Source organism: Chelonia mydas, chromosome 6, assembly GCF_015237465.2.
Source record: "Chelonia mydas isolate rCheMyd1 chromosome 6, rCheMyd1.pri.v2, whole genome shotgun sequence".
NCBI lineage: Eukaryota > Metazoa > Chordata > Testudines > Cheloniidae > Chelonia > Chelonia mydas.
Window position 1 is genome coordinate 30,685,495 of NC_051246.2, and position 21,088 is coordinate 30,706,582.

Here is a 21,088-nt window from a genome sequence, read left to right on the forward strand (position 1 = left end):
CCTGACAAAAAATAGACTACCCTAGTCATAGCAAGGCCTAGTTTATACTCTGCTGTCATGTAGTAGGGCTGTGGCCTGTGGCTGGCAATGGCTTGTGAGTACTACCCTGGGGGGCCCTCTTGTTCTCAGAGGTGCATGTGAAGAACTGGACTTGCTGGTGTCATTATTCCCCTTGCAGCCTGTGTGTTGCTGCCCCTGTGGGTGAGGCCCAGTCTGCTTCAGCGGAAGGGTAGAAACACTTTTGAAGGCAAGGTTCCTGCAAGGGAAACGTTCAGAACCGGTTCAGCTAAACCACTTTAAGGTGGTCGGTGCTGCTGTGTAGACATGCTGTCCATGAGCCACTTCCCACTTCTTCCAGGCTCAGGCGCAGCTGCCACGGCCCTGCCACCCCCCCAGGCGTCAAGGTGCGTTCGCTCCTGTCTCTCTCTCTCCTCCCCCCCCCCCCCATTGTCACATGGCCTTTCTGACGCTCTCAGCCGCTGGCCGAGGCCCAGTATTGCCTGAACGCCCCACTGTCACGTGACGAGGGCAAGCGCCGCCGAGTTCGGAAGTGACGTATCGGCCGGCGGAAATGGGTCCTGCCGGAAGCGAGTCCGCAGTGAGCTTCCTGTTTATGCAGGAGGAGGAGCCGGAGGCGCGCGCTAGGCCGCTCTCTCGTCTGCGCGGCGGCGCCGGTGACGGCGGCCAGTCAGGGGGGCGAGGCTGCCATGGCGCTGTCCGAGAGCCAGCTGAAGAAGATGCTCGCCAAGGTAAGCGGCCGCTCCCGAGACGCGGCCGCCCGGGAAGAGGCCGCTCCACCCCCCTCACACACACACACCCTGTCGGCTCCGCCACACCCCCGGCATCGGGCGGCCTGGTCTGTTCTGCTCCCCCCGCCCCGCAATATCTCGTAGAGCCGGCTGCTTTTCCCGCCCCGCCTCCAAGCTGGGGTCCGTCCCCGTCCTGCCCTTTCCCCGGGGGTTCCCGTCCTGGACGTCTCGCTGGGGTGGGGCCGGAGCAGCCAGGCGAGACCCGCCCCCGCCCGTGGGAGGTTATTGTGTAGGGAGCCCTGAGCCGGGGGGCGGTGCACGGACTCCTGCTGGGGGTGGGGGGCCTCGTCTCCAGGCGCCTGCAGCGAGTCTCCCCCCCCGCCCCGTGCGGAGAGGCAGCGCTGCGTCTTGCCTCTGCCGCCGCCACTCCACGGTGGGCTAAGGGACCGCATAGGTGTCTCTGGGACAGGAGCTGGCCCTACTTGGTCTTCGCTCCTGGAGCGGGGGTGATGCAGGAGTCAGCAGAATTTAGCTGCTTTGGCTGCCTTCTTCCCTCGCCGGTAGCTGGAAAAACCACCCCTTTTGCTTGTGGCTCAAGGAAACCTGATCTCGGAGTTATTGCGAGAAAATAATTGTAGGTCCCCGTCGTGCTTCGCTGGCTCTGAGCACTTCAGTTTGACATCGGTCCGGAAGCTGCCCTCCTGTTAACCTGCTGAACAAGCCATCGGCTTAAACTGGTGCTGACTAACTTTCTTTGTGATCTTGAGCACATCGGTTTTACATTTGTGCTTCCATTTCCCCATAATGCATTGAAGTGTTTGATTTTGTTCCTTGACTGAAAGATTTTATATAAATATAAAGTATTCTAGTAACAAGTCTAGTAAGTGTGGTGGTATTTACTGAAGTGCCTAGGAGCCCTACTTGTGAACCTTCATTATGCTAAGCGCTGTACAAATACAAAGAAAAAAGACAGTACTTGCCTTGTGGTTACTTATTGTGTCTCAAACTGGTATTTAAACCACCACGCTAGGGATCAGCAAAAACCACTTGTACAGCAGATGCTGCCGTTACACAAAAAAAGGAACAAAATTGTACTGAGTGGGGTATTTGCATGGCAGTGTTAGCACTTTCCATGTTAACATTAAAATACTCACTTATTTCTGTATTATATTGGTTACTGTTGTAGGTTTCCCCTGTACCATCGATATTTAGCAAAAAATAAAACATTTATGTTTAGAAATTGATTTTGCAATTATGATTGAACCAAAAATTAATAGGTTGTAATAGTTGTGCACATCCTTCGGCTGTACAAAATTGAGAAAATAGCGCTAATAAACTTAGCGGTTGTAAATTTTTAGAAACCAGAGACTGCCAGTAATTAACATTCAGAGTATTTTTTTAGATGTGTGAGACAACCTTTATTAATTCTCAGGTAGTAAACCTTTATTTGTGGTCACTTACTAGTCATGGTCAATCAAATTGACAGATGAAAACTCAATCTCTGAGATTGTTTTCCTATGTTAACTTAAAACATTTCAGTGGTCACCTGACAAACACATTAGCAGCCACACAAGGACTTGCTTGGTGCCTTCAGTAACAGTGAAGTAAATGTACTGAAGAGTCTGCAAGAAAAGCTGCTTCACCTAAATGTTGAAGCTGAGGCCCATGCTAAAATCCTACTGAGCTAATCCCTGCCACCAGCTACTGTCATCAGAAAGTTGCACTGTATTGTAATATTTAAAGGCTTTTCATATTGGGTGTACAGTATTGATTACTTCACATTTCAGAGGGGTATGGGCAGGGTTTCATCTTTGAAGTTACGCTTATGAACTTTCTAAAAAATTAGATCTAATTTGACTGTATAAAAAAACAGGAAAGTAATCTGTTTTACTTTCTGAGAAAGAAATTGTGATTGATGAGGTAGTGAGTTTCTGTTTTTCACTTTGGAGGTCCATGCAGATGATTGGAAGAATGTTAATCAGATCATATTTATATATAAAGAAATTCATCCTGATTTGCTGCATATGACCTCAGTGAAAACTGCTGTTCACCTACTAGCAGATGAAAACAGAGGCTTCTTTAATCTCTCTCCACTTCTTTGAACTTGCTTTCACAGAAAAGAGATTATACTTCTTAAATGTGTGGCTGTAAGGAGACTTTTAGGTATTTCTAATGGGAAATATTCAAAAACTAACTGTAAATGACTTCTAATTTAAGTGAATGTAAAGAGTTCTGCAAGTATTTACTGCTGTCACTGACTTACTGTGTGAGCTTGGGCAAATCACTTAGGCTCTGTGCCTCTGTTTCCTGATCTATAAAATGGAAGTACTTACTGTTGTTTGTAAAGTGGCTTGAGATCTGTGACTGAAAAAGCACTATATGTAAGAGCTAAATATTTGCTCAGATTAATACATTTAGAAGTCTATAGCTGCTTATTTTCTCACAGAGATTTTGGAGACTCTCTCTGAACCCTTATTCAAACTGACAGTTTATATTTTGAACCATTATTCAAAGGGCATAAAATATTAGATCAAAAACTTTGCTTATTTAATACAAATTGGAGTGAAAAGGAAAATAAAGAGCACAAACATATTACATAATTGCAGATGTAGCTGAAAGGAGTTATTTGAAATTTGATAGTGTAGTTGAAAATAACTCAAAGTTGGAGAAAGTCCATCATTTCAGAAATAAGAAAAAATATTCCCTCAAATATCATTCTTGTATGCAATATTTTTCAGTCTCTCAGTATTCCATAGTTGTCTGAATAATCTTAAAAATCACATGAGAATGACTGTTGCAGCATTTGCTCTGTTTATAGCAGCATCAGTAGCCAAACTCATTAGCATGTCTATTGAAAGTAAGGGATGATAAATTATTGAACAACCAGGATAATAAAGCAGTCACTGCAACAATATTTTTTTAAATCGAAGGGGGGGAAAATCAAACTATTGCCAAAGCTCGCTTTTCTGTGTGCTGCTTAAAAAAGAAGAAAATTTTCCCCCGAAGTATCTGAAAATGTCAATCCAGAAATTTGAAATTACTATAAAGAGCAATATATATAGGAGTGATGTAACACTCTGAATTAAATTATAAATCTTCAATCAGACTTCATAGTTTTAAATGCATCGTTCCAAGTCAGCTAAGCTGTCATTAAGATGTTTTAGATTTATTCCTGATAATAAATGCTTTCTTCTGTCTCCATAGAAAAAACTAGGATTGAAATAATACTGTACGCATACAACATCTTTCAGCACTCTGCAAACACAAGTCTCGCAACATTCATGTTTATCTGACAAGCATAACTAGGGCTGTCAAGCAATTAAAAAAATGAATCACGTGATTAATTGCACTGCTAAACAATAATAGAATACTATTTATATAAATATTGTTGGGTGTTTTCCACATTTTCAAATATGATTTAAATTACCTCACAGCATACAAAGTGTACAGTGCTTACTTTATTTTTATTTTAAATATTTGCACTGTAAAAATAAAAGAAATAGTATTTTTCAATTCACTTAATATGAGTACTGTAGTGCAATCTCTTTATCATGAAAGTTGAACTTACAAATGTAGAATTACAAAAAATAACTGCATTCAAAAATAAAGCAATGTAAAACTTTAGCGCCTGCGAGTCCACTCAGTCCTACTTCTTGTTCAGCCAGTTGTTCAGACAGACAAGTTTGTTTACATTTGCAGGAAATAATGCTGCCCACTTCTTGTTAACAATCTCACCTGAAAGTGAGAACAGGCATTCACATGGCACTGTTGTAGCCGGCGTGGCAAGATATTTATGTGCCAGGTACGCTAAAGATTCGTATGTCCCTTCATGCTTCAGCCACCATTCCAGAGGACATGCATCCATGCTCATGATGGGTTCTGCTCGATAAGGATCCAAAGCAGTGCGGACCAATGCATGTTCTTTTGCATCATCTGAGTCAGATGCCACCAGCAGAAGGTTGATTTTATTTTTCGTGGTTCGGGTTCTATAGTTTCCACATCGAAGTGTTGCTCTTTTAAGACTTCTGAAAGCATGCGCCACACCCTGTCCTGATCAGATTTTGGAAGGCACTTCAGATGCTTAAACCTTGAGTCAAGTGCTGTAGCTATCTTTAGAAATCTCATATTGGTACCTTCTTTGCGTTTTGTCAAATCTTCAGTGAAAGTGTTCTTAAAACGAACAACATGCTGGCTCATCATCCGAGACTGCAATAACATGAACTATATGGCAGAATGCCTGTAAAACAGAGCAGGAGACATACAGTTCTCCCCCGAGAATTTCAGTCACAAGTTTAATTAACACATTATTTTTTTAATGAGCGTCATCAGCGTGGAAGCATGTCCTGTGGAATGGTGGTCAAAGCATGAAGGGGCATACAAATGTTTAGCATATCTGGAATCCAAATACCTTGCAATGCTGGCTACAAAAGTGCCGTGCGAACGTCTGTTTTCACTTTCAGGTGACGTTGTAAATAAGAAGCGGGCAGCATTATCTCCCGTAAATGTAAACAAACTGGTTTCTCTTAGCAATTGGCTGAACAAGTAGTAGTACTGAATGGACTTCACTTTGTTTTTGAGTGTAGTTATGTAACAAAAAAAATCTACATTTGTAAGTTGCGCTTTCATGATAAAGAGATTGCACTAAGGTGCTTGTCTGAAGTGAATTGGAAAATACTGTTTCTTTTGTTAATTTTTACAGTGCAAATTTGTAATAAAAATAATATAAAGTGAGTACTGTACACTTTTGTATTCTGTTATCATTGAAATCAATATATTTGAAAATGTAGAAAAACATCCAAAATATTTAATAATTTTCAGTTGGTTTTCTATTGTTTAACAGTGCAATTAAAACTGCAGTTAATCGTGATTAATTTTTTTGAGTTAATTGTGTGAGTTAACAGCGATGTTATATGAACACCAATTACTGTAATTGTTCACATGGAAGAATATTAGAAAAGTAGTGTGTTTTACCTGTCTTGGTGTAGATTAGCAGTTAGAGACGAGACATGATAATATGCCAAGCTAGCTTTCTGCTGCCCATGAGCAGATGGTTTGTGGACAGTTGGTGATTCATGAACCCCAGTTTGAGAACCATTGAATTATATGGTAGACTGCCTATTTTTACAGATCTCCGTGACATCAGCTTCTCCCTGCTGCTATGGGAGTAGGTCCACACCATACAAAAGGGGTGGGCCATGAGACAACAGTACCGCTGCTCTTATGCTGAGTTGGTGTGCTCCTGGAGCCTGGGACTACCTGTACCCTTTCCAGGCCCACAACGCTTTGTAGCCATCTCTTCTGTTTGACTTTTTTATGAGGAGAAGACACCCCTGCCTCCGCTTACCGTTAGAGTGAGGTCACCCTGTCTCCACATTATTCCCTCTCTAAAGGGGCATTCCTCACAAATGCACTTACACACTTCAAATAAAAATTGAACTTTAACGTAAAAATACTTGCCTCTAGCTCAGTTTGAACCTTCAGTATAAGCAGCGCTCCTGAATCCGTGCACCCTGGCACTGGTTGAAAATCGTGCTCTCACTGGCACAGCCTGAAATGGGATGGGGGTGGCAACATGCATCTTGTGGCTTTTACAGTAGCACTGCTGCCTTCACCACTGTGTTCCTGCACATATGTATGTTATAGCACAGGGGTGGGCAAACTTTTTGGCCTGAGGGCCTCATCGAGGTTGCAAAACTATATGAGGGGCTGGGTAAGGAAGGCTGTGCCTCCCCAAACAGTTTGGCCCCCTCCCACTTCCTGCCCTCTGACTGCCCCCATCATAATCCCCGACCCATCCAATCCCCCCTGCTCCTTGTCCCCTGACCACCCCCTGGGGACCCCACCCCCATCCAACCCCCGCTTCTCCCTGTCCCCTGACTACCCCGACGCCTGTCCACCTCCCCCACCCCCTGACACTCCCATGCCTATCCAACCACCCTCTGTCCTCTGACTGCCCCCCCCAGAACCTCTGCCCCATCCAACCCCCTCTGCTCCCTGCCCCCTGGGACTCCAACACCTATCCAACCGCTCCCTGTCCCCTGACTGCCCCCCCAGGACCTCCGCCCCATCCAACTGCTCCCTGTCCCCTGATTGCCCCCTGGAACCCCCCGCTCCCTGCCCCTTACCATGCCGGAGCCAGCCACACCACCGCTCTGCCTGGCAGGAGTGGCGGGCCAGAGCGCTGGTGGCACAGTGAGCTGAAGCTGTGGGGGAGGGGCCGGGGGCTTGCCTCCCCGGCCGGGAGCTCAGGGACTGGGCTGGGCAGGACAGTCCAGCCTGTGGGCCGTAGTTTGCCCACTTCTGTTATAGCAGCGAAGAGCATCTGCTTTCCCAGTAGGAGCTGTGAATATTGTTACTTTCTACATAAGTTTGTATGTTGAACAAATATTTCACATCATGCTGTTGAGCTTCATTTACATATTTTATGAGTTACAAATATTATATAGCTGTGTATCAAAAAAGTTGAAGTACTTGTTGTGGTTTCAGGGTAACTGCATCCTGTATTCCTGTTGCCTGTTTCCTCGAGGGCACCCACTTAATGTTTCCAGCTCCCAAACATGATCTCTCTTGGGTAGGGGCCCTGTTCCCACTCCTGTCTGACTGAGGGTTTTAAGGCTGCACATCTCCCTGCCTTACACTGTGGTATCGCCATAAAGACAGTCCACCTAAAGCCCAGTGTCTGTGAATTGCTTTCTCTCCGAGGGCCATGAAGAGTGTATTGCCAGAAGTTAGAAGTTAACACACAGCCATTTTTAAGCAAGCACCTTTAAAATAACAGCACCACAGAGATGATGATAATATAAAAAACAATAAAAGTTACTATACACATGCTAAAAATTTACCAAAGGTCACCTATCTGTCTTATGGTAACCTAGTAGACCAAAGACACATGGGGATAGGGGAGGGAGTAGCTGAGTGGGGGTGCCGGGGCACATAGGGATGGGGTAGATGTGCCTGACTGAATGAGAGAAGCTAGGAGTCAGCCAGGGTCTGCATGGGGAGGCTCCCTAACAATCCTCCCTCTCAAAAAACAAACCAAAAACCCTGTTCCATACTTTTCCCACACCCAACAACCCTCCAAGTTCACACTCAGGCTCCTTCCCAAAAATTATTTCCCTCTTGCTCAGCTCCTCCGTTACCCCTGACTTCCTTTGCACTGCTTCTGTGCGGTGCAGGAAATACCTTTCTGTGTTGTAGTTTAAATGAATTATTATTCAGAGTTCTGTATTAATATTCCTAGTAAGAAATCTATTTGTCAAAAAACATTTTCTGAATTTTTTTGTTGTCTGTATTGTTACAGACATAATTGCTGCTCGGTACTTTGAAATAAATTACCAAAATAATTGAAGCTGGCATAATTACATTGTGTTGTTTTAACAAATAAAATATGCAGAATTTTAAAATATTGTGTACAGAATTTTTAATTTTTTGGCCCAGAATTCCCTCAGGAGTAGCATACGATCCCCCTAGCCCACTGTAATACAAAACATTTAGAACAGTATGGGCCCCAGAGACACTGCAAGGGATTGCTATATCCATCATACTTGTTATGCAGGTTGAGAGAGATTTCTTTAAACCTCAAATACCACCAGCCCCAAAGATGCTTTTTAGCATTTTTTTTCCCATTAATTTTCCTTTGCTTTTGTTCTGTTTGGATTTGTACTACAAATAAAAAGGCCTAATGGGAAGAAATGTTGTAAACTTTTGTATGGTTACATCATATAATGGGAAAATAGATTTAATAACTCGCTTGGTCTTTTCCACGTCGGACAGCTTTGATTCTACTCTTCTGATTTACAACTAGTCTGAACTTTAACCATAAGATTACATACATGATTTTTGCAAACTAAAAAAGTGATATTTGATTTTTTTTAAGGGTTTGACTTTTGTAGATAAGTGCTTCACTTAGAGCCTTGCAAATGCAATTTTTGACCAATTTGCTTGTCTCCAAGAAAAGCAATGCAAGACAGAACTTTATAAAACGTCTGGCTTTGCATCTTAAAGGCTGCCCAGGCATTAAATGCTTTTGTTTTTCAGTATAAGTATAGAGATCTGACGGTGCAGGAAACCACCAGTGTTATTACCCAATACAAAGACCTCAAACCCGTAATGGATGCATATGGTGAGTTTGTGCATAAGAAAATCTTCTACTCTCTTGTTTCTGATTTAAATGTGTAGTGTATTTTCATGGCATTTCCTCAGCTTTAAAGTTTGCAATTAGTAAAATTTAGTTGGCAACTGGTGCCTATATCTGGTAATAAGTATTTATTTTTATTGTTTTATACTCTGTTGAATAGCTTTTTATGAGAGAGGACTGAAACTAGAGTATAGAATTTGAGGTTCTGTTAAATAAATTCTGTTGACGGGATCTCATCTTCCTTGGGGAAAAAACATGCCAATAGAGAACACTTATTCAAAAAGAAATGTACATGGGGAATTTTTTCCCCTTCAATGTTGTCAATAAGTGCTTTGTTCCTCACAGCTCAGTTTTTGTTTGATCCTGCAGGTTGTACTGTTGCGTATTGCTCAGTAGTCAGTCTGTTGCCCTATTGGAATCTATGGGAAGATGGAAAATTCAGCTGCATTGTAGTATAAGATATTCTGATTGTTATATTTATTTATAAAGAACAGTAAATCGACCCCCCTCCCAAAAGTGTCTTGTTAACAGTGAAACATCTTGACATTTGTTAGGGTAGGAATAATGTTCTACATTCATGTGTGTAGGAAAGTAATTTGAGTTTTTGTAATGCACGTTATAAATATTTTTTTAATTGCTTAACATATCGGTGGTTTAACTGCTGTCACCTTAACCTTTGTTTTGTTTTGTTTGTTTTTTAAATTGTAGCAATAAATGGCAATGTATTAAGTGTGAGAGTTCCAGGGAGCACTTCAGGAACTAGTTTTATGTTTGGGTTTAGTTAACTTCTTTCCCAAGATCCAAATGAGGGAGTAAACGGATTCACAGATAACTCTAATTTGGGAGAAATATTCAGAGAGACCTAGAGCAATTAAAAACAGGTAGAAAATAACTGAGTTTTAAATTGAAAAAAATGCAAACCAACAGCTGGGGAGAAGTAATCTAAAACGTTTAAATTGAGAGAGAACCTGAAATAACCCTGAAAGAGACTGAAAGGAGAATAGTGGACAGAACTCTAGACATGATTTTGTATTGTGGTATGGTGCTCAAAATGTCAATTCCATTTTGAGCTGCAAATGGAAAGGCTTATATCCTGCAGCATAAATGTACTTGTTCCTTTCTAAACTGCTCTGGTGAGACTGCACCTGTGAAATTTCTTGTGTTCAATTCTAAACATCACTTTACCAGTAAGCTAATTGACATTGGAGAGATTCATTTTTGATAACATATAAAGGGTGAAGACACAGTGTAGCCAAGGCTTCTGTCTACGTTGAGAGTTAAGGCTAAATTATGTGGTAGCAACCCAAGAATTACTCAGTACTGCTTTGCCCGATACCTCTCTCCATACTCCCTCCTCCATATAAGTGGTATAGTATCCCTTGTTGGTTGTATAGCACTTTAAATGTATGCTGTCCCCAAATTTTCAGTCTGCTGCAGGTTTATATATTGAAAAAGTATATGTGTATTGTAGAAGTTTTCAGGGGGAAAGCTTGGGACGGAGGCATTTGTCACTTTGGGCACATGGGAAGGCATGCGAGCCAATTTAGTTTTTTGGCAGTCAGGGCACAGTTGAAGCTTTTGACTGGGGGGGAAGACGCATCTCCCTCCACACCTTTTGGGCAGGTGTGAAAGTGACTTTAAATTTGAAAGGGGGAGGAGGGGCTGAATTCCTCACTCCCCAGGAAACCTGGACACCAGCTAACTGTTCCGCTGTTTTTGCTCCTCTTCACCATGCCAATATCAGCCACTATGTCCAACCATGATTAAGTACATTAGCTTGATATTTCTGTTAACTATTTCACTGTGGGTAATTTTAACAGTGTTAACATATTAGGTATCCTCAGTGTGCTTCAGATTTACCACCCTACTGAGATACATAAGCAGTTTGTCTTTCAGAACTGTTGTTTCAGGATGTCTGTAGACGCATGCATACAACAGTGCATTGAATTTGCATTCAGTTCATATTTTGAAGGGCATCTTTGCAACTATAAGAACTAGTGTGGGTTTTTTTCCCCTCAAATGAGAGTTTAGATTCAGAACAGGGTTATGTGGTAATTTATGTGGCTGCATCTTTACATGGGGCTTTGACTATAGGAGACAGTCCTACATTTGTAGGGAAAAGAGATCTAATTTTCTAATCTGTCTTCCCCATCTCTAAGAATACTTTATTTTTAGGTGTTAATCAGCTGTGGATAAATACTTACCAATTTATAGTTAGGTAATAGTCAAGAAAGAGACACTCTTTAAGAACAGCATAAATATTTGTCTAGGTCACACAGGCTGAAAAAAGTTTAGGTAATTTGAACACAAAGCTAACTCAGCAAAAATTATTTAATACTGTGTACTGTATTTCAGTTTTTAATGATGGCTCATCCAGGGACCTGATGAGCCTCACTGGAACCATTCCTGTGCCTTATAGAGGTATGCATCATATCTTTCCTTTGTTTTCAAATCATTTGGAAGATTTCGGCTTGTAGATTGTTCAGTTTTAATAATCACTATTCTCTTTAAAAAAAACTTGACTATGTTATATAACATTTTAAAAGATTTGTTTGTTCTGCTCTGTTATGGAATTCCAACATAGCGTACAAGCTGTATTTGTCTCGTGGCTGTTTGATTATTCCAGGCAGCCTCTACCTATCTGATAGTGTGGGATGCAACATCATTATTTCACAGTAGTGCTATTGTCAATACTTGACAACGTTTTTATTTTTAAAAAAGTTTTTTTGCTTTCCAGACCTGTCAGCCAACTGAGGGGGAGGACTGCAAACAACTCACAAGTGGGACTAAGGATAATTTAGAGATAGGGATTCTGTGTTTCATGTTGCGGGGGGAGGAGGGGCATTTGTGTAAAACACCTTATTAGTGGTAAATTATAGTCATGGAGTTTATGGCTAAACCAGGAGCTCTTCATTAAGTATGTATTTGGTGAAGTTCAGTTTACTCTAGAAACCTATACTTCAGTGTGATTCAAATCTTGGTTCATGCATTAATTTTGTGATCTCAAGATAATGGTATAATCTAGTCATGGGTAATTAATAGTAGTTTATTTTAAAAATCTCAGATCAGAATGAGTTGAGGAGGAAGAATAAATTCAGACCTTTTTTAACTTTTCTTTAGGTAACACATACAATATCCCAATATGTCTGTGGCTACTGGATACCTACCCTTTCAATCCCCCAATCTGTTTTGTTAAACCAACTAGTTCAATGACCATTAAAACTGGGAAGCATGTTGATGCAAATGGAAAGATATATCTTCCTTATCTGCATGAGTGGAAACATGTAAGTATAATTAATCTGAAATCCTTCAAACTGATTACTCTTGAATTCCATTAGATTATTATATCAAGTTTCTTAACTAATTCTGGTCATTTTGGCTTTGAGCAATAAAACAGTGATGATCTTTTCATCAAACACCACTTTACCAGAAAGATAATTGACACTGGATGGACATTGGATTGGGACTTTTAATCAAAAACTGTTGTCTGAATGTCACTTTTACTGCCTTAAATTAATAAATTCAGTATATCACTTTCACTGTTGGCCAGCTAGCTATGCCTAATGACAACTCTTCTGGCTAGTGAAGGAGCACAGCATTGGTGGTTTCAAGAGGGAACTCCATGTAAGCTCCCTTTCCTGACAGGTTTGATTGGATATAGGTCCTTAAGAGAGCAGTAGGGAGAGTGTAGTTATTGAAAGCAATTTAGGGATTTTCAGGGATGTCCCTGGGACAAAATTATAGTACTGTGACAAACTTAAGGTGAAACTATGAAGATGAACTGTTTATAGAACAGTTGAAATTTTTAAACCTTAGCAAAACCTACTGAAAGGATGATAAAAAATGGCACTTGAAATGGCTTTGTTTCTGTAACTTGTTTATATTCTGAACTCTCCTTCAGAGAGCACTCACTGTTTTATAGACATGGCTTGAAAAGCAAAGAGTGTATTTTCATGTTGAAAGTTTTAATTTAAGAAACAGCAGCAAAGGCACTCTGGGAACTTCCTTCTTTATGTGTAAAAAGGAGGGCAAAATTTAGCATTTCCTCACATCTCTGCTCGTTCCTCTGATACCTCCTGTGAGTATTTTCGCTCTCTGCTATTTGGTATTCTGCCCCCATTAGGGAGAACTTTTCACTTAATATTGAAACTTTTAGCTGGTCTCTCTGTTCTATAATGTGAATAAACACTGCTTTTTATACTGCCATTGAAACAATAAGGGCAAGCATACTTTTAGGAATAAGATACAATTTTACCTCCAAATCACATTATGGTAACTCTGGATTTGAAGTTTGCCTGACACTGAGCTGTAAATGGAATGTAATTGATCATCTTTTTATACTGTTTGCAGTGAAAATCAGGCTGTTGAGTACAGGACACAAGAGTGATCTTTATTGGCTTCATTAATGACCTGCAACAATCTAACTATTGTGCTGTGTGTCAAACGAGGAAAGCCTGCACCTTATGTGGGTTGGAACCATTAGAATGTTTAGTCTTCTGTACTTAATTTTCATGACTCAGTGTTGGTTAGGTTTTTAAAATAACTAAACTTTTATAGTAGTTTTAGTCCTTCGGTTGCAGTACTGTAATTCACATGGAACCGTGCATTGTCCAGAGTGTAGCTCTGTATCAGCACTATTCCCGCTGTGTGTTCCCTCTTGATTATTTAACATCATGCTAGTCGCACAAGCTGACTAAGTTGGAATCTACTAGATTGGGTCTATAAATAGGAGGAGAAAAAATATTCAGCTGACCAGTGGTATGTGATGAGATGGTACTAAGTCATTATTGTTAGTAGTCAACTATGCTGTCTTTAGTACAAAAAAAAAAATCAACAGCTTTTGATCTGCTTTCCCTCATAGCCCCAGTCAGACTTGATAGGATTGATTCAAATTATGATCGTGGTGTTCGGAGAGGAACCTCCAGTCTTTTCTCGGCCTACCATTTCAACATCCTTCCAACCATACCAAGCAACAGGACCACCAAATAGTAAGTGATGTGCACACACACATTTTACAGTATCTTCAATTCATTATCAAGCGTTTTGGCTGCCCTGTGCAATATTTTGACAAATGATTTATTATACTCTATAGTGTTGAAAACTGATGGCCCAGTTTCTGTAGTACTTGTAGCTTTTTGAATTATGCCATAATACCATTTGGCTTTTGGCTCTCATAATATTTTAATAGAAGGAAATGTATTATCATATTAAACTATTAAGTTTGACTGCTTATTGCCATCCCTAGACATTGCCAGAATTCATTCTTACCTTATACTGACTTCCTCTGATAATCTTATTTGTGCCTTACTCATTTTATGTCTTGAAAATTGAAATTCTTTTTGTTAGAATTTTTCTAAAATCTTTTTCTCCAGGATCCAGGACAACAGTACCTGTGTCCTTTCTCTATTTGTTGGCTTCTTAATCATTGGTTAATCAAATTCAGAATTGCCTTGTAGGTTTTTAGACTATTGATTTTCCTCTTCAATTTTGAGTTCTTTTCCTTTCACATACCAATTTTTTTTTCCTTTTGCAACCTCCTTTTAAGCTCTTACCTTAAGCATTGTCTATACAAAAAAAAAAAAAAAAGGCTTTCTCAAGTGTTTTGTTACATTGTGTCAGAAGGATGATCATGTTCATAGGTCTGATGTAGTGGGCTGTAGGGAGGTTGTGCAGAACTTTGTGTGACCAGAGGAGGAAAGGGATGTGCAGGTGATCTGGGAGAGATTATTGTTAGGGTATGGGGTCTGTCTCTACCATCAATCTCCATTACTCCACCAGCCTCTATGGTTGCTTGCTTGCAGGTCCTCTGCGGTGGGCCCTTGTGTGAAGAACCTTCTGGTTCACCAGACTGGGACTCTTAGTTGGTCAACCAGGGAGTTCACCCGCTTGGACTATTGTCAGATAAGCAAAGAAAGCATGGAGCTACATTCCTCACAGCCTCTAAGGAACCAGCTCCCCTCCACACCTAACTGGGGAACTGGTAGTTGAAGCACTGCCAGGAGGAAGTACAGTGATCAGGTCCCTTCCGCTTGCAGCTGCCCCAACCAACAAACCATCTGCAGTTTAACAGGTCATATTCCTGGTTTGTGGGACCAGGCTTGCTGTGAACATAACTGGGGAAGGACATTTCTAGTGCAGAGGGAATACAATAGGAGCATTACAGATGGGGTGGGGGTAGTGACAGCATTTCAGGATAGCCCAATGTGGCAATTAGCCTTGCTCTAAATGCCTTCCCTGTCCCAGCCTGCTCAAAGGAAACCCAATTCCCTCCTCACCATGCCCTAGGAAAAGTGTTCTTCTCCAGCAGCTGGTTGGTGTTATTAGAGAGAGGGGATGTTACAGTGGCTAGGACATTAGCTTGGAAATTGAACCCAGGTCTCCCTGCTCTGTCAGACTTCCTGTGTGACCTTGAGCAAGTCACTTAGTCTCTCTCTGCCTGTGTCCCATCTCTAATGTGAGGATAATAGCAGTTCCTTACTTCACAAGGGTGGTGCTAAGATAAATACCTTAAAGACTGTCAGGCACTCAGGATACTATGATAATGGGGTCATATAAGTATTTTAAGGTTAACAGTATCTGCCTGCAAAGCATCCACTCTCTCAAAGACCATGATCTTCACCAGAAAGGGCAGCTGCTTCAGGGACCAAACTTCTACTGGACCAGCTTCATCTGCTGCTCTGCTGTGCTCCACTCCTTGCCATTTCCCATCATCTGCCCCCTACCTGCTGCCTGCTACAGGAGAAAGGAAGAGACTGACACTGCCGGTTTAGGATTGGAGCTAGAAGCTGCAACCCTGAATCAGCTTCTCCCTCTTTCTGACAAGGTTCAAATCAGCAGAGATCATAGTCTCCATTGTTGTTGGACTGCTGCTGTAAAAGGCCTGTGGTAGGGGCATGAAAGGGGAGCAGTTGGGAGTATGTTGTTGGGGCAGTATTTTGAGATTGTTTAATGGAGGAAGGGTGCCTTTTCACAGACCTGCCCTCATGTGCTTGGCCTTCACTTTGCCACTCATGCATCCGGTAACGTCCTTTTCCCCTTGCCATCCCACTTAGACTACCTTTCCCTCATTGGCACCATCGTCTGAAAAATTAAAATGTATAAACTTTTGTTAACATAAGGTTGCAGGCACTCCGTAGTGTTTTGTGCTGCTTATACCCTTCCTGGGTGCAAGAGATTAATTCCCCAAACTCTCATTCTGCATTTCTTGGTTTTCCAACATTTGAATTTCGGGAATTAAGTTTTCATGTTTAGATAGGATCTAGGTAGCACAGGTCATTGCTGAGCTCCACCCCTGTGGAGACAATTATCATAGGACATTAAAGTTATTCATATTGTCATTCTAATTGCAAGGGGCCTAATTATCTTATCACCAGTTGCATGTACAACTCCCGTGCAACTGACAGAAAGTCATACTGGAAATTATCCCTTTGTGCCATCAACTTAATGAAGGAATGTGAATGTATAGATGAGCTCCCCTAGCTTGAAGTGAGAGTTATAGTAGCACTACTAAGATTAGGAGACTCCTTGAAAATACTGCATTTGGGGGACCTGAATTCCTTGGCAGTTTCTCTTCTGTGGGTACGTCTGTTCCAGATCAGACACAAGTAGCAGGGAAGATATTAATGAAATTAGATGAATTAATGAACTGATTTCTCTGTTCTTTATCTCATTCCATCCCAACTGTATCTCTTGCTCTGAATCTTTCCTCAGCTTCACAACTTAGCAACAATGCAGGTCTGAGTTTATGATTTAGCTTCAGTAGGACATCCCCCGATGCAGTTAAAAACAGAATGTTTCTCTTAAATGTAACTTGACAATAGATATTTTAACACACAGTTAAAGATGCGTTCTCAAGTGTGAATAAGTGAAGCTATGTTGATTCAAGAGCATATTTTTAATGTTTTGTTGTATTCATAGTGTCTGACTTCGACAAGAATAGACTTTATCAATGGTAAAAATACTCCAAAAATGCAAAATGTAACACATTCAGTTCTGATTTTTGCATAAATATAAAACTTCACTAAAGGTATTTGAGATAAGAGTCGAGAATACAATATATTTACTTCTTTCCTGTTTCTCCATGCCTTAAATCAGACACTGCTAAATCTGTTAAGAATTAGAAATCTGCCTTCAAGATGGCATAAATCAGTCATTCCCTACACCCCCTTCCCATCCTTCCTTCTGCAAAAGTTTTGAGGTTTTTTTAGCTGAGAGATTGGATTTCTCCTAGGTCAGTTGGCAGCATTACTCTGACATGTAGTAAAAATGTTCAATAACTCGGCAAACAGCATGAACTATTTTAATTTTTAACAGTAGGTGTCAGTGCAAGTGTAGAGTTACTGAGGAGTACGAACTGTACTATGCTTAAAGGGGCAATTGGTAACTTGAAAGTCAAATTTCGCTGAAAACTTTGTACCTGTTATATTTGCAAATAATACCTCAGGCTACTATAATTTAATAAATTAGCAAAATGTATTTTTCAGGTTTGTTTTTTGTGTGCTTTTAACAGCCACTTTGTTATCATCTGTTTCACTGGGGCAGCCAGTCAGTTTCTCACCAGGGGACTGTGAGAAACTTCATAAAACTTTTTAAAAATCTGGACATGTTATTTGAGAGGTGCTGTTTCAGCACCAGAGTTTTTGAAAATGGACAATTTCAAAACGTTTAGGTTGGCAATACACTTCTAATCTTGTGTTATTTAGTAGTAAGCTATTTAGTGCAATGATTCTGAACGTTCTCAGGAACAAACAGTGAGAAGTGCATCATTTCATAACATAAATAGTTGCTTAACTTGCAATCATGTAATGATTATTAGGAAAGGAAAGTACTAAGCATAGCTAAAATGAACAGGTTGGAACTAAAATAGACATTTTTATCTATTATGTTATCTGTTTGTCACTAGTGAAATATGAGTACAAATAACAGACTACAAATTTTCATAACTCATCTCGGAAGCATAACATCATTTTCCTTAGACCACTGTTGATTCCCACTTGGTGAAATGAGGTGAAAACAAATGACACACCTTATGCAGTGTTTTTCAATTTCTTTATGGCATAGTTGGATGAATTTGAAAATAGGGATTTATAATGGAAATGGTGGCTGACAGACTTTATGATAGTAGCAAAGGCTACAGAATAATTCTGTGCTGAAGGTTTTCTCAGTACTAAAGAGGTGTCTGCAGAATTAAAATAGTAGTGGTGCAAGATCATCCCTAATTTAAAGAGAAAAGTGTATTTGGGTATCTTAATGCCTAATTGTATGAATATAATTACTCGAGGGAGCCTGTCTGGAGACCATCTGAAGGCACAAACTCTTTATCATCCGTATAATAGCTCATATTATAAGTAGACTTGTAGAAATGAGTTAATGATTTTTTTAAACAAATACAGTATAAGAATGTACTTAAATTGGTTTATATCCTAATTTGCAGTGTTGGAGTTTTGTATAAGCAAAAAAGCACAGGGATGAGTATTTACCTGGTTAGTATTAAATCAAAGTATGACTAAACGATGGAAAGAAAAATGGTTCCTCAGGTTTCATTGACTGAGGAGAGTTGTATATGACTGCCTCTAGATTCTGCCACCACAGCTTTGAACATCAGCTAAAGGAAATTGCCAGAGTGGTATGTGAGACTGTGTTTTCAGGCCTCCCAGCCCCTGCTGATTCTGAGAGGGTTCCCCCCAACAGTAGGTTGCATTGCCACTAGATAACCTGGCCAGGCTTTGTTTTATTAAATAATGAATTTGCATAAAATTTTCTGGCTTTTTTCAATGAATTGTTTTAAGCCATGATCTATAAATGTTGAATAAACATAAAAAAAAACTGTCACATTTTTTTCTTTGTTACTGACATTTGATTCTGGCATTGTACTGTGTTCATGGATGAACAGTGTATTGAAATATCTTTCATCATAGCATAAATATGTCTACCTCATTTAACAAAATCTTGAAAAGTAAAACTGTACAAAATTGTTATTTTGTTTAGCATCCTACATGCCAGGCATGCCAAGTGGAATCTCTCCCTATCCACCAGGACACCCTCCTAACCCAAGGTAAGTTATGGTTTAAATCCAGTCACTGAAGAGGATCTGCTGTGATATTGCTGCTTCTGAGAATCTCACACCCCGTTTGTATCTTCTTTTGATGGAGGTTGAGTTCTTGGATTTATTTTTAAATTATTATGGTAGTGAATTATTCAAAAATCGAGGATTCAATTCTTGTCAATAGCAGAGGGAAAGTTTGAATAGGGCTAAGCCCTTTAGTGCTAATTGATGCCAATATACAATTGTTGGATTTTGGTTAGAAAAATTTGCTTACTGTAAAGTGTTCCTTGCTGGATTATTGCTCCTCTTGTTACACTATATAAAAGATCAGTTTTTATGGGGTAGGTCCCCCTATTTCTTTTTAAAGGTATTGTCCAATTTCAATTCATGCAATTGACTGCTGAAGTAAGAAATCATTTTTTGTTTAAACCTTTCTTCTAGGCAAATATAGAACACCCCTTGTTCTCTTCCCCTTCCCCTCAATCCACAAACAATATAAAATCAAAATGAGCCATGAATAACATGGTTCCAAATAAGAAATATCTGTAATGTTTTAATGACTCGTAAGTGTTGGAGGAAAAAATAGTTTACACATCAATTCAGTCTTCTGAATATGTGGTAACCAGTCAAATTCCAATTTTCAAGTAAGTCTATTTAACGTCACCTTTGTCATAATCTATACTCTAAAAGTTCTGCTGTCAGAGGTCTCTGGCTATCTTATGGTGCCTTTTTCTTGTTATGTTGCTGCCCAGTATAAGTAAACTTGATACCAGAGGGATTTGGTTACTGAATTTTAAAAGAAAATTGAAGTGATTACTTCTGTTAACCCAAAGAGTAAATATTAAGCTAGTTAATGTATGTGTTAAAATAGTTTTAAAAATTCATTGTAAGAAATATGTCAGTGTTTCTATATGTCCCAAATTGAGAATGGTGCTGGTGTTAATAAACTTAATGTAGAAAGTCAAGTTTGACCCAGTAAATGCATTTCAGTATTATGAGGGTATGACACAGACAGGAGGCTTTCATAGTTGTTGTAAAGTCCATTTTATTGTTTGAAATTCGTAATCTAATACTTAAATATTTTATAAACAATTAACAGTCTAGCCTTACAATTTTGAAAGTCTCGTGCTTTTCTTATAATTTCATATGCAGGGTTGTGCTTTCTGTATCCCAAACTGTCACAGAATGGAACTTTCTTTTTGTTAATTATTCATTGTTACGCAATACATTTTAAAATATTTAAATATTTAAATTAAATGCAGGGATTAGGAAATAGTTTATTGTATTGATATAAAATCTGCACTTTGGGTATGATCCAAAGCCCACTGAAGTAAATTTGAGACTCACTTTGACTTCAAAGGGCTTTCATTCACTCCCTTTTGGAGCATGGGGTGGCACTGAATGTAAACCTTTTGGTAAGTATGCCATGCAGTCATTTATCTTGCATCTGTTTGGGCTGGAATCCGTGGTTATTTTTATTATTGCTATGCTCGTCTAGTATAGAATTGCTGTATGAACAAAATTGTGCTTCGGAGAGTAGTGTCTTGTTAGGAGGAGCGGCAGACCTGTCACTACTTCTGGCAGACTTGCATTTATTTTTCTGACTGATACAATGCTCTTCTCCCGTGAGCGCTTCATGCATGTTAAAAAGACCTAAAAGATAATACAGTCTCAAAAAATAAATGTGCTAAATTCCTCGTGTAATACATCATCATGAAGATCTTTTGTGCCTCTTTTTATTAAGTTTTCATTTATTACTCAGTTTTAAAAATCCCTCTTGGTCAACAGCCATAAATTATCATATTTTGGGGAAATAGTCTCTAATACTATTTTTTAAATTATAATTAAAAGACTATTTACTACAAGTAAGTGATAGGTACAGATCAGTAAGGCCTAATCCTGGCAGTTAGTGCATAAGATTTACACTTCCTATGATGATAGTTTCAATTTTGAGGATAAATGAAGACAGATTAAATGTCATCTGCCCAAACTGTCACCTGCCTTGATGAATGAATTTGTTGTTAATATCTGTGTATTTATTGTCTCCCTCTCCTTCCACAAAAATTCTTAATGGTACTGTGACAGAAGACTTTTTACCTTACTCTAATATTTTTATTACATGATGATAAATGAACTTTTAACACTTGCTTTTTACAC

General features: G+C 39.8%; 1 protein-coding gene across 1 annotated transcript in view; it reads left to right on the forward strand.

The window, feature by feature from the left end:
• Positions 1–702: 702 nt before the first annotated feature.
• TSG101 (tumor susceptibility 101) overlaps positions 703–21,088 on the forward strand; it is a gene marked incomplete at both ends in the record, with an annotated part of 46,675 nt that continues 26,289 nt past the window's right edge. Inside the window, 8 exon segments of the mRNA NM_001290672.1 lie at positions 703–710; positions 713–727; positions 729–749; positions 8,787–8,871; positions 11,242–11,307; positions 12,007–12,170; positions 13,748–13,874; positions 18,874–18,940. Of these exon segments, the coding sequence (NP_001277601.1) occupies positions 708–710; positions 713–727; positions 729–749; positions 8,787–8,871; positions 11,242–11,307; positions 12,007–12,170; positions 13,748–13,874; positions 18,874–18,940 (548 nt within the window).